At 54.8% G+C, this 12,895-nt stretch overlaps 3 protein-coding genes across 5 annotated transcripts; all 3 read right to left on the bottom strand.

Moving 5' to 3' along the window:
• Positions 1-8: 8 nt before the first annotated feature.
• On the bottom strand, positions 9-1,608 carry LOC117646252 (ATPase family AAA domain-containing protein 2-like). Its single transcript, XM_034387087.1, has 5 exons — positions 1,383-1,608; positions 1,053-1,215; positions 676-973; positions 318-530; positions 9-14 (listed from the first exon to the last, which is right to left on the bottom strand). The coding sequence occupies exons 1-5, from the start codon at positions 1,606-1,608 to the stop codon at positions 9-11; spliced, it is 906 nt and encodes a 301-aa protein (XP_034242978.1).
• Positions 1,609-3,238: 1,630 nt separating this feature from the next.
• On the bottom strand, positions 3,239-7,547 carry LOC117646662 (meprin A subunit beta-like). 2 transcript variants are annotated; one of them, XM_034387780.1, is made up of 12 exons: positions 7,220-7,547; positions 6,889-7,153; positions 6,727-6,802; positions 6,517-6,646; positions 6,232-6,418; positions 6,031-6,132; positions 5,389-5,506; positions 5,016-5,296; positions 4,756-4,893; positions 4,369-4,672; positions 3,751-4,133; positions 3,239-3,604 (listed from the first exon to the last, which is right to left on the bottom strand). In XM_034387780.1, the coding sequence occupies exons 1-12, from the start codon at positions 7,276-7,278 to the stop codon at positions 3,485-3,487; spliced, it is 2,163 nt and encodes a 720-aa protein (XP_034243671.1). In that variant the 5' UTR covers positions 7,279-7,547; the 3' UTR covers positions 3,239-3,484. The 2 variants fall into 2 exon arrangements, with proteins under 2 accessions (XP_034243671.1, XP_034243672.1); XM_034387781.1 differs by having other exon boundaries at positions 6,232-6,415.
• A 125-nt stretch (positions 7,548-7,672) lies between these two features.
• On the bottom strand, positions 7,673-12,770 carry LOC117646660 (piwi-like protein Siwi). Of its 2 annotated transcripts, none has more exons than XM_034387779.1 (16): positions 12,661-12,770; positions 11,516-11,665; positions 11,316-11,433; positions 11,080-11,241; positions 10,793-11,007; positions 10,530-10,721; positions 10,292-10,462; positions 9,914-10,209; positions 9,739-9,847; positions 9,382-9,668; positions 9,143-9,297; positions 8,937-9,067; positions 8,700-8,868; positions 8,346-8,619; positions 8,129-8,276; positions 7,673-8,056 (listed from the first exon to the last, which is right to left on the bottom strand). In XM_034387779.1, exons 2-16 carry the CDS (start codon positions 11,654-11,656, stop codon positions 7,940-7,942), a joined length of 2,685 nt encoding a protein of 894 aa, XP_034243670.1. In that variant the 5' UTR covers positions 11,657-11,665; positions 12,661-12,770; the 3' UTR covers positions 7,673-7,939. The 2 variants fall into 2 exon arrangements, with proteins under 2 accessions (XP_034243670.1, XP_034243669.1); XM_034387778.1 differs by lacking the exon at positions 12,661-12,770 and adding an exon at positions 12,500-12,654.
• Positions 12,771-12,895: the final 125 nt, after the last annotated feature.

Here is a 12,895-nt window from a genome sequence, read left to right as displayed (position 1 = left end):
TGTCGTCATCAAGCCTACGGGAGGGAAACTGATTAGCACATTGGCACCTGTCGGCGTCCAGGGCGGGGAACAGGAAGGGCTTGGGGTGGGCGTGCCGGAGCTGTTGGCACGCGCGCTCCAGCTGCGCCTGCAGCAGAGGCTGGACCTGCGGGGGCAGCCTCCGCACCGGGGAGGACATCCCGCGCTGGGAGGCCGGGACCAGGCGGCCGCGGGCCGCCAGGAAGTCGCGTTCCTCGATCTGTGGGGCGTGGCGTCGCGTGGCGTGGTTTTCCATTTCGCTCCGGAACCTCGGGCCCTCGGGCCGGACTGCAGCTTACCATGAGCGTGGACAGGTTGATCTTGACTTTATTGTTGCAGGAGTATATGTCCGGGTAGGCTCGCCGCAGGCCGCACAGCACCGCCTCGCTGCAGAGGGCCTGCAGGTCCGAGCCGCAGTACCCCACCGTGTTGGCGGCCAACTGCTGCACCAGGCTGTCGGGGGGCCGGCGCCGCCAGTGCCGGAGGTGCACCTGCAGGATGTCGACGCGCGCCTGTGCGAGCGACGCGAGCGAGGCTGCCGTCAAGGGCGTGTCCGCGGAGACCTACGGAGACCTCCACGCGGGGCCGCGACGCTGCCGCGACGCTGGCCGCGAGGCTGGCCGCGAGGCTGGCCGCGAGGCTGGCCGCGAGGCTGACCTGGTGTGAAGGCAGCGGGAAGAACAGCTCCTTGTCGAAGCGGCCGGGCCGCCGCAGCGCGGGGTCTATGGCGTCGATGCGGTTGGTGGCGCCGATGACGATGATGTCATGCGCCGAGTCCAGGCCGTCCATGAGCGCCAGCAGCGTGGACACGACGCTGGCGTGCACGATGTCGTGGCGGGAGGAGCGCGTCGGCGCCAGCCCGTCTACCTCGTCGAAGAAGATGATGGACGGCTGCAGGATGCGGGCCTGGGTTCGAATCCCGGCATTGGCACGCGTCGCTTTTGTCAGAACAGCGCTGGTACTGTACGCGGTGCGTGGTCGCGCAAGTACGCGGCGAACGTGCAAGTTCAAGTTCAAGTTAGGGGTTCCAACACGCGTCCTTGGGTACCTGCTCGAACAGAGCGCGCAGCCGCTGCTCGGACTCGCCGATGTACTTGCTGTAGCAGTCGGCACCCTTGCGGCTGAAGAAGGTCACCCTGCGCTCCCCCAGGCTGCACTCGCTGGCCAACGCCCCCGCCACCAGCGTCTTGCCTGTCCCTGGGACGTGCCGACGGCGTGCCGACGGCGTGCCGACGCGCCACGCGTGTCATTTCAAACCGACATTGGCACGCACCAAGGCCGCCAAGGCCACCAAAGGCCCAATCAAAGTGACGGGAGGCTCTCGCCTTCGCGTCGCGACGCGTCGCGACGTCGCGGGCCTTCACCTGGGGGGCCGTGGAACAGCACGCCCCGCGGCGGCTTCATGTGGAAGCGCGCGTACAGGTCCTTGTACATGAGCGGGAACAGCACCATCTCCTTGAGGCAGCGGATGTGGTCCTCCAGCCCGCCCACGCTCTCGAAACCAGGCCGCCGCGGGGTCACGTCGTGACCCTGGGGCCCGGCGGGGCCGCCCCCCACTCCAGGGTGGCTCCCGGGGCCGCCGGAGGACATGCTGGACGTCGGTGATCACCGCGGTGGTCACGTGGTCACCTCGGCGGCGTCATGACCGCCTCCTGTCTGTCGGCCAGGGAGCGGCGCGACAGTGCTGTGTTGTCGGGGAAGTCCCCCGAGAACATGCCCGGCATTTTTTTGTGTTTTGTTTCATGTTTTTTAAAATTTTGGTAATTGGGCGGGAAAATAAACCGTGGAAACTAGCGCCGCCATTATTGTTTTAATTGTTGCCGCCGTCCCGCTTTCACTTGACGCGCTTCCCATCGTTTTGGAGGTTTTGGAGTATCCGCCTGGTAAGGAAATGCTTCTTTTCACTCAGTCTTTTTACGCCCCCAGAACCCCTCTTTCGCGTTGGGAGCAGGCTCGGACTGGCCAGGGCAGACAGGCAGAAAAATCTGCCGGGGCCTTTGGATTTGTGACCAGTAACGTCACGAAGTTGGTCAAAAAGTGATTGAATCTCCGAAAGTGGCCGTTTTCGCTGAATTTGAGCGGCCACTGCTTCGATCTAGTTGCGGCCAACGGCCTCCCTCGACGTCCTAGTATTCTTAAGACCCTACTCTTTCATGCCCTGTATCGGGAAGACGTTGACCACAACGATTTTGCCTTTGACCGCAACGATTTTGGGACCAAAGTTGGTCAAAAAGTGGTCGAATCTCGGAAATTTGCTGATTTTGCTGACTTTGGGGGGCCACTGTGTCCAATCTAGTAGCCGTAAAAGGCCTCCCTCGACGTCCTAGTATTCTTAAGACCCTACTCTTTCATGCCCTGTATCGGGAAGACGTTGACCACAACGATTTTGCCTTTGACCGCAACGATTTTGGGACCAAAGTTGGTCAAAAAGTGGTCGAATCTCGGAAATTTGCTGATTTTGCTGACTTTGGGGGGCCACTGTGTCCAATCTAGTAGCCGTAAAAGGCCTCCCTCGACGTCCTAGTATTCTTAAGACCCTACTCTTTCATGCCCTGTATCGGGAAGACGTTGACCACAACGATTTTGCCTTTGACCGCAACGATTTTGGGACCAAAGTTGGTCAAAAAGTGGTCGAATCTCGGAAATTTGCTGATTTTGCTGACTTTGGGGGGCCACTGTGTCCAATCTAGTTGCCGTAAAAGGCCTCCCTCGACGCCCTAGTATTCTTAAGACCCTACTCTTTCATGCCCTGTATCGGGAAGACGTTGACCACAACGATTTTGCCTTTGACCGCAACGATTTTGGGACCAAAGTTGGTCAAAAAGTGGTCGAATCTCGGAAATTTGCCGATTTTGCTGACTTTGGGGGGCCACTGTGTCCAATCTAGTAGCCGTAAAAGGCCTCCCTCGACGTCCTAGTATTCTTAAGACCCTACTCTTTCATGCCCTGTATCGGGAAGACGTTGACCACAACGATTTTGCCTAGGCTATTGACCGCAACTTGTGTGGGAGCGGTAGACTCACAAAGTTGGTCATGAAGGGTAAAAACTATGATGATCGGGGGCCTTTTGCCGTCTTATCTGCCGGGGCCTTTTGGGGGCCAGTCCGAGCCTGGTTGGGAGCTGTCTCGCACAGTGTGTTTTAGGCTGACGCACCGGTCGGTACCTTTGCATATTTTTTGTCAACTTTCTGCTTTTTTTGTGTGAAATAATAACACCAGATCATTTAAAAAATTGCATATTTATTTACAATTGTGACCACTTGAAAACAGCAGCTCGAATACACTCCAATAAATTACTAAGCTCTATTTTTATTGAACTTAATTTATAAAACGTTTGCGTTAGAAATTGAACACATTCGGTTACAACGAGTACATGTCTACACACAGAAAATAAGTCTTTGGCACGGGTGCACAGTGCACACCTACAACTCAAGAGTGCTGAGAAGAGCAATCGGAAGCAGTAGCTTCAAGGCAAGGACTCGTCCACGTCGTAGCTGGCGGTGGTCGGCGTTGGCGTCGTCGTGGTGGGCTTCATGTTGGGGTTCTTGAGTGGTATCCGGTCGGTGGGGTCAGGGAGGTTGGGCACCTGCAGATCGAAATCAAAAGTGAATGAACCATTGCACAGTGCGCCTGTGGACGCGTTATGAGCTCCAGGGTCGCTAAATGGGCCACTGTGCATTGCTCTCAGCTTGGCCAATGAGCAATGACGGGTTGGCGGCCCCGCAGCCGTACCTTCTGGCTGGAGTCGAAGGACTCGGTCAGGGTGATGGGGAAGGTGTCCTGGGCGGGCTTGTCCTTGTCCCCGCCGGTGGCGACCGTCTGGTACGTCGGGAAGGTCGTGGACGCCATGTCGGGCGTCTCGGTGACCTCGGTGGCCTCGGTGACCTCGGTGTGCCGGTGAGGGGGCTTCTTGGGCTTCTTGTGCTTGTCCACGTGCTGCTGCAGGTTCTGTGCCATGGCCAACAACAGCGCCTGCTGCTCCTTCTGCTGCTGCTGCTCCATGAGCTGCTGCGCCTCCAGGATGGTCTGCTGCTGCTGCAACTGCATCTGCTGAATCGCCTGTTCAGACTCGACCGTCGACATCAAGGGGCCGATGGACGACGCCGTGGTCGTATCTGCAAAATCCGCAACAGGACAAGTTAGCCGTTTGGCTGGCGCCCTTCACTGCCCCGGGGCCGCCCGAGGGGCCGCCTGCCCAATGTCCAAGCCCACAAGATTCCGAGAGTTGTTTCCGTCGCTGTCTCTCTCGCACTCATGGGGCGTCCCGTATAGGTGCGAGAGACAGAGCGACGCGAACGACTCTCGGAATCAGACTGCTGTCCAAGCCAGTCCCAAGCCTGTCCGACCCACCTGTTGACGGGATGGTGGTTCCACCGCCGTCCGTCGTGGGACTCTCGGTGCTGGAGGACGTCGACGCGGACGTCGCGGAGCTGTCCTCAGTAACCATGGAGTCCTCGGGCGGCGCTGTGGTGGTGGTCGTGGTGGTCGTGCTGGTGGTGCTGGTTGTGGGCTTGGGGTTGGCGAGCACCGGCTGCCCCGTCGTGGACGACGGTGCGTCCGGCGTCGGGCTGCACGGCGTGTACAGCAGCTCCACGTCGTCCAGGGCTATGGTGCCGTGCGTGGCCGAGCCGTTGAAAGTGGAGGTGAAGATGAGCTGTGGGCAGCGAGTCGGTGAGGCACTCCCTCATGGCGCGTCAAAAAGTTCCAAAAAGCGCGTAATGCAATTAATGGACATACCTTGAAGGGGCGCGTCACGTAGAGGGGGATCTCCATGTGGATCCACTCGTTGCTCGACGTATCGTTCGACCACAGCTCGAACGTGGTGCTCTCGTCGTGGTTCAGCTGCGTCACTTTCTTGAGGTAGGCCTGATCCAGCTGCAACCCGACACAAACAAATTTGCGTTTCTCACAGCCTCGACAGAGTATTACTCTAAAGTACTATAAGTACACGTATGTACACCGAAAGAAAATCCATCCACAGACAGATTGCAACTCACGACAATTTGCGCCTGGCCGTCCGTCTCGATGAGATAGTAGAAGCGGACACAGCCCAGCTCGCCGCGGACGCTCTCCAGGTCGCCGCTGATGGGCGGGAAGTTGATGGACATGAAGTGGCCGGGCTTGGTGCCGGCCGTGTCGAAGGACGTGTACACGTAGCCGTCCGTCTGGTTCACGGTGCGCCAGTTCCAGTTGGAAGAACCGCCGTTCTTGAAGCCGCACACGTGCCGGTTGAAGTCGCAGTTGACGTCGTACGGGAAGCCCGGCTTGGGCTTTTTCACTGGAAAATAAAATCACAACCGAGTCATGTTACCAGGCGCTGGCAACCCCAACGGGCCGCCACAGCCGCCACAGCAACAACACTTGACGCACTGTCGCAGCGGTAGAGCTTCTCGATCCGTCGCTTGTCACTCGCGCTCAGGCCCTTCTTCATCCAAATGGGCCCGATCTCCTCGCCCGTGGTGGCCTGCAGCGTGGGTGACCGCCCGTCCTGCAACAAGGCCTCGTGCGTGAGCCGCGAGCCCTCCTGTCGCACTGTCTCTCGCACTCCTAGGGAACGCCCATGAGTTAGAGAGACTGTTCGGAATCAGACTCTGAACAGTGCCGTCATCGACCTGCCTCTCTCGCACACAAGGAGCGCCCCATGTCTGCACCCTGGACAGTGATTATTTCGTCACTGCAAAAACAACGTCCGGGTTTCCCAGGCGCACCCTGGAAAAATACCCTGTTTTTCCAGGGTGTGCCTGGGAAACCCGGCCGTTGATTTTGCCGTGTGACTGTCTCTCTTGCACTCATGAGGCGTCGTCGCTCTGAGTGGCGCAGGACCATAGGGGTGCAAGAGAGACAGAGGCAGCGCGCTAATGGGTGCGCGCGTAATTGGTGCTGCCAGAAGTGGCCGACTGACCGACGGCGGCGCCTTGGCGGCGCGGCGCGCGTTGCGACACGGCGCGTGACCCGCGGCACGCGCGTGACCCTCGGCCCGGCAGCGCCTGGCGGCGCCTGGCAGCCACGCACCTTGGAGAAGGCGTACTCGTCGTACATCATGATGGAGCGGTAGTCGAAGTGCTCGCCGAGAGTGGCGACCTGCTGGTGCTTCTTGAAGGCCGAGGCGAAGCCCTGGAAGCGACGGTGCCCTCGTGAGTCCCTCGTCAGTGCGCGCTGCGCTGCGCTCCGCCAAGCATGCCTCATCACCGACAACGTCTACGCCATGCTCACCGGGATGATGTTCTGCCAGTAGACGTAGATCCAGTCGTCGCGGTCGGGGCGGTTCATCTCGTGCCAGAAGCCGATGGCGTGGCCCAGCTCATGGATGACGATGCCCTTGTACCAGCACCGCTGTCCCAGGGACAGCCGCTGTTCGCCGTCGCCCACTCTCCCGACCGGTGACCAGCACGCGCCGCTGCTGCAGGGGCAGGCCAAGGGAAGGGCAGAGGGAAGTGCACTAGGAACTGCAAAGCAGCCGCTCATGCCGTCGCGACGCGCAGACGCCCAGACCGTTACCTGTCGCTGTTGAAGAAGATGGTCACCCAGTTGTCCTCGCCGGTCCACTGCTTGAAGCGGATGCAGGTCTGCTCGTGGTAATGGTCAATGGCTGCCATGAGGATGGCGCATTGTGGGCTCTCCGGGCAACCTGCGGCAAGACAGCGCGTCAAGCCATGACTACACGGCACAAGGTCCGCAAGACCATCAAGAAGGAGGCCACCTACTCACCGACGTCGTCGTCCACCTTGTAGACCAAGGTCGCCGAAGGCCACAGCAGGTTCGGGTCCGTGACAGCGTTCTTCGTCTGAACCAATTCACTGGGTTAAGTAATGAACATGCGCCGGTAAACCAAAGCGGTATTTGAACCCGCGCCCCCATCGCGCCACTCACGTCAGGGTCCTTGGCTGCCTCGTCTTTGCTGCGCTGGATGTCGCCCTCAAAGAAGCCCTCGTTGTAGAGGCCGTGGTCCGTGCCGGGCAAGATGGGCTTGAACGGCGTGCTGTTGCTGGCGCGGTGCAGCGCCACGGGGAACTCCTGCCAGGCATGGTGGCCGCCGTGGTGGTGAGCACCGTGCACGACGAGGTGGGCGGGGAACGGCGCCGCCACGACCACGACGCCCGCCAGCGCGCTGCCCAGCAGCACCAGGGCTAGGGACCTGCAGCACGACAGCCTGCTGCACCTGCACCTCGCCTCGGAGGAGCCCTATCGGCGAGCGGCTTACCTCATGCTGCGTTCGAAGGGCATCAGGGGATCGGCGGCGGGGCCGAGGACGGCAAGCATCTGGGCGGTCTCTGCAGGTGCGCCCCCTTATAACCAGGTGGACGTGTGTGTCTGAGGTGCCGTATGCCTAGACATGCCTCACGCACAGGATGTAGGCCACATGGTTGCACCAGTGCCCTTCGACAGGGCCAGACCCCCCTCCCCTTTCCTAAAGTACCCTGCCCTGCAGCGAGCAACTCGACTGCATGTTTCGGTAAGCAGTATGAACCAGAGAATCCTCAACAACACACGTATCCACAACTTCGTGACAGCTACGAGGGTCAAATTGACCGTAAACTTCAATTGAAAACCAACGGGTAAAGTACCCCCAGACATGATACCAAAATTTTGATCTCAGCCAAGAGCGGAACAGCTTAGATATGTTCAGAAGTAGGGTTTGAGGAGAGAAGAGTCATTTCAAATTCAAAATCTTTATTTAGCGATGAAATAAAAAAAAGGAAAAACAATAATTCCAAGCTTATTAGCAGGCTGCCTCAAGCAAATGACAGTCAAGAAATAAAATTAAATCTAACTAACGGAACTATCTACACAATTAACATGAGATTTAAGAGGTATATCAGCTACCTCACTTACAATTTCTTATTTGTACAATCAAATACTGTCACATTTCAAAATTACAATTAATCGCCTCTAACTTAAGCAGAACAAACATACTGCCAGTCTACAAGAAATACAAGAGATCACTCAGTTGTGCGTGAGGTTCTTGGTGGATGGCCTGGCCAACTAAAAATGCCAACTTGTGTGCGTACTGACAAGGAGCTGGTACCCTCACAGTGCCCTGTAAACAGAAAATACATTTTACAGTCCGCCTGAGAACTTAACTTGAAAACAACAAACAGCATCTACTTACACTCCAATTGTAATACAAGTGGCAAAACTTGTACGTCATCCTCTGAAGCCTTTCGGGAGGCAGGTTTACAGTGTCATACAACACATTGTAGCTTACAGGCGACACTGTGCCTTGTCTAACACTTTGGGGAATAAGGAAAAAGTCGTACCTGGAACATTAAAAGCAGTTAGTATGGCGGCAGGGCATAACATTTACAGAAAGACAATTGAGAACTTACTTCTCAGGATCTGTTATCACATTGTCCACAATTGTACCAGCTCCTGGATTGTCAGGCTTGAGCGTAAAGACTCGTGTGTTTATACGCTTAGTAACTATCAAGAACACCATCTTGAAATCAGGGCTCCCATACACCCCTGTAAGTTTCTGCTTGATGCTCTCTAATTCTGTTTCATAAACGTAAGGGATCTGACCTTCTCCCACTCCATCACGGTAAATCAGAATTCGGGTTGGTAGATTACCCCCATTAACTTCCTGGAACTTTCGCAGGGCCTCTGCACAACAGAGTAACAAATATAAGCAAAACAATAGAAACTAGGGATTCCACCAATACATCAACAGTGCTAATACTTACTGACTATGTTGAGTGCAAAGTTGTTGCTCAACTCATTACCATCGCTGTGCGGGGTAACGCAAGAGTAGTATCTGCTAAACGAGTCATTGAGGGAGGCCACCATTGCTCCAAAAGATTTAGATTTGTTTGTCGTATCATGGCAGACATCAAACCCGATGACCATACAACCCTGGAGATTAAAAGTAAGTTAAAAACCATATTCCATCAAACCACAAACGATGCTGCAACATAACTTACCTTTAGCGGGTTGTCCAAGGTCCAAGGAGCTCCACCGATCTTGCAATTCATTTGGACTGCCACCTTCAGAGCAACCGGACCACTTTTCTTGGGATCATTCAAGTTCTTGCAAAGAATGACCTGAGTGGGCACTGCAAATCACAAAGGTTAAGGAAAGTCATGCCACGTGAACACAACAGAGACCAAGCCAATCAAGCCAAACTCACCAGGCCGTTCAACACAGCACTTCTTCTTAATAGCAGTGTAACGATCCCCTCGCTGGTTGGGGACAGCACACATGATGAGCTGTGGTTGAGCCTCTGCCATTACTGTTGTGAGAGCCCGAGCATAGTCTCCTGCAGCATCTCGGTCTAGCGTGACACTGAAATTTACGAACAGTCAAGGCCAAATAATACAAACAAAACTCAAATAGTAGCTTAGGGAAGCAATATTGAAGAAAACTTACACACTAGGAGGTCCAAGGGGGAAGCTCAATCCCCTAGCACTTCTAGAGAGTGTTTCTACAAACTGACCCGCGGCCCCCTTAAACTTCATAGGCACGATCAAGGTCCATGAATTCAAAGGCATCGGCTTAAGGAGAGTCGCCCGATTCATATTCCACTCAACACTAGGACCCGCGGGCACCTTTTGATCTTTTCCAAGTTGAATAACTTCTTCTTGCAATTTATTCCCTTCTACTTCAACGAGGCCTCTTCCCAAGCTCATATCGAACTTTCTCAGCTGGTCCATTGCCTGCAACAGAGCACTTCATCTCAGCAACAACAGCAAATAACATTGCAAGAGAATAAAGAAAAGAACGTACCCTCTCACAGGTCTGAAGCCTATTATTGAAGGCCATAAGCTTCTGGACACGTGTGGATGGGCTTACGCGCGTGTACTGCGCCAGCGCCTGCATGAGGCGGAAGTCAGCCCTGTGGAAAGAGGAAACATAAGCTCCAGTTGCGTGTGAAGCTAATGGTGAAGATGTGGCAACTTACCTCATGTTGTCTGTAAGCCCCGTGAGGTAACAGACCTCTGGGATGAGATTGACAATCTCACTCATTCCTGCTCTGACGTCACGAGCTTTGGCCTTGGACACTAGAAGAGGCTGCTTCAAGTCCCTGATTTCAATCTGATATTTCCTGGACATATACTGTGCGTATGTTATTTCCTCATCTCTGAATTTGAATTTGTGATTCGGATTGGAATCCCAATCAATATCATCTATGCGGTAAGTCTTGTTGTTGTACTTAGTAATTACAATACAGCCAATCATCTCCTTCATGAAATCCTCCTGGAAAACAGTGACAAGATTAGCCATGAGAGATTAAACTTGGAGAGTATAGACTGAACTTAAAATCGGACAGCAAACTGACCTTGTAGTAATTAGAATTTTGCCGATAGCAATCATTCAAGACATCATTGGCTGTCTTCATCCGAAGGACCTTGTGTGTTACCTCAACACACATCAGAATATCCTTCTCATGTTGTCTAATAGAGGTTTTGTACCCCGGCCACAATTCTAATTGGTGATCGGGGATCATCACCTGAAACAAAGAGATGGTTAGGCACAAACAGACAAGTTTAGTCACATAACATAGGACAATCAGGTACCCTAGCTTGGGGATCATAAAAGTCCCTTCCTAAGAGCTGCAGCTCTAGAGCACTCAGGCAAGACCTCATAAGCAGGTTGTAAACCTGAATGTAGGCATAGTCTCCCTTGGCCACCTGACCCACATGCTTGATGGTTAGGGTGTAAATCACACCAGACCTCTCATCTTTGCTGGTCAATGTGACAGATTCACCCTGCAAGAAAAATAGTGTAAGTAATCTAGTACTCAGCAGCAGTAATAGGTGCAAACTCCGAAAGACTGTACCGGTTGGGTTGTAAGACGATTTCCCGTGAAGAGGACAGTGCCATCAAATAGGTGGCCTCCCAGCTTGTCTCTGTGAGTCCTCAAGAGGAACTTGCGAACCTGAGTCCGGTCCTCCTCTGGGGCAATGTCCACTCTGTACTGGTGGAGCACCCAGTCCGGCACAGTTTGAATTTTGAAATAATTTACAAGCAGCTTCAGACCGTTAGTGATCTTGCCTGAAAAAACATTACGTCAGTCAACACACAACACAATAAGTAATCAACACACTAGGCACCACCAATGCTTACCATGTTTCGTCTGCAATGTGACAGGGCGGGTCACAAGTTGCCTTGATGGGGCATCACCAATAGCTCGGTTGCCCCTCATGGAGCCCCGGCCAACGGGAGCAGAGGCGCCACCGTTCCCATTCCCCCCGCGAGGGACTGCGGCTGGGCCACTGGCGCCAGCACCTAAATCAAAACAAACCAATGACAAACGATCCCAACACCACTCGAGGGCGCTGACTGATGCAATCCTCTCTCACCAATGTTTAAAGTCTGGAACTGCTTCACTACTTCGCCTGGTTGCGCGGTGGGAGCGCGGTGGGTTGCTCTAGACGAAGCCCCAGGGGCAGGACCCCAGGCCGGAGTGGAGGCTGGCGCCTGCAACACAAACAAACGTCAGGAAAAGCCCCGATCCAACACAAGGTCTCACTTCAGGCAACACTTGTACGCTGCTACATACCCGAACAACTTGAGGTGGTGGCGCCGAGGTCGGCCCGCCGCCCATCTGAGCATAGGAAGGGGCTGCCGCTCTTGGAGCAGCACCCGCTGGAGCCTGCTGCTGCTGCAGCGGCTTCTTGGCTCCGCGACCGCGGCCTGTCATGGTTCAAGCCTGGAACAAGGGAAACGGCGGGGTCAACACGGGCAACAATGACGTATTACGGCGCGAGCAGCCGCCACCACCCAGCGACAATGGGGCCAGGCAGCCACAAGCAGGATCGTCACTTATACTCTCTGGCACCCCAACGCGACGCGAGTTCGAGAGAGACGGCAACAACAGAGCTAGGAAACAACCCGCAGGGCAAGTGGGGGCCGCCAACACCCTCAGCCACACAAGCGGCAAGAAACACCACGGCCAAAGGCACGACGACCAACATTCAGTGGGCCAAAGAACACAAAACAACACCACCGACAGTAGACAAGCCGAGAACCGAAAGCTAATGCCAGCCGCTGCTAGGCCTGCGTGCAGCCACACTGCAATCGCACCGGAGTCAAATGGGCCGAGCGAGGGAGCCCTGGAGAGACGTGGGACTAGCCATGAAAAATAAGCGATTGGGTGCCACAATATCGAGTAAATATACCCAACCGCAAATTTAAAAACAAGCAAGCGCAGAGAAGGCTCGCGTCGTCGTTTGGTCCTCAGACCTTTCCACGCTAAGCAACTTGTTAAATATACTCGGATCTTTGCGCCGCCACACTTCACGATCAAGCTCATTTGAGGCGAAACATCATTGAACTCTGTGTCTACTGGAGTCTCAACAACAACGAGTTTAGTGCCATATCGCTACTAATAAGTTGGGTCTTGCAGTGTAGCGGCGCAAAGATTCGATTATTGCACAAGCAGCATAGCCCGGAAAGACCGTCAATAGATCGGGCTGCAGTTGCACGGCAACCGATACAATCGGAAGGTCGGCATACGATACAAAACGAAGTGGAATTAACTTACGTTGAGCAAACGCAGTCAGTCAAACAGAATAAGTGGTCACAGCGACCACAGATCACCAAAGCAATTAGAGCAACACGACACTACTGCGCACAGCTGACCGAACGCCACCACCGCTCCACGGCTGAAGGTCTGACCCTCGCCGCGACACGACACGAACTGACCTGCGAAAACACCGCCAACACCACACCGGTCGTCCAGTAAGACCCAAACAAGTCCCCCACCACCGCCTGAGGGGGGTACCAGCCAATCAAAGCCCGCCGGTAGTCGAGCTGCGGTGGTGGGAGAAGGGGAAGGACCGGAAAAGCTTCAAATCTGTGCAAGATGAGTTAGAATCTTAGAAAACTCGTACCGATTTCAATTTTCAGACAAACTTTAAGAGAATTTGAAAACTATCGT

The sequence above is a fragment of the Thrips palmi genome, unplaced genomic scaffold (assembly GCF_012932325.1).
Source record: "Thrips palmi isolate BJ-2018 unplaced genomic scaffold, TpBJ-2018v1 HiC_scaffold_19, whole genome shotgun sequence".
NCBI lineage: Eukaryota > Metazoa > Arthropoda > Insecta > Thysanoptera > Thripidae > Thrips > Thrips palmi.
The sequence above is the reverse complement of the archived record's forward strand: the minus strand, read 5'-3'. Positions and strand labels throughout refer to the sequence as shown.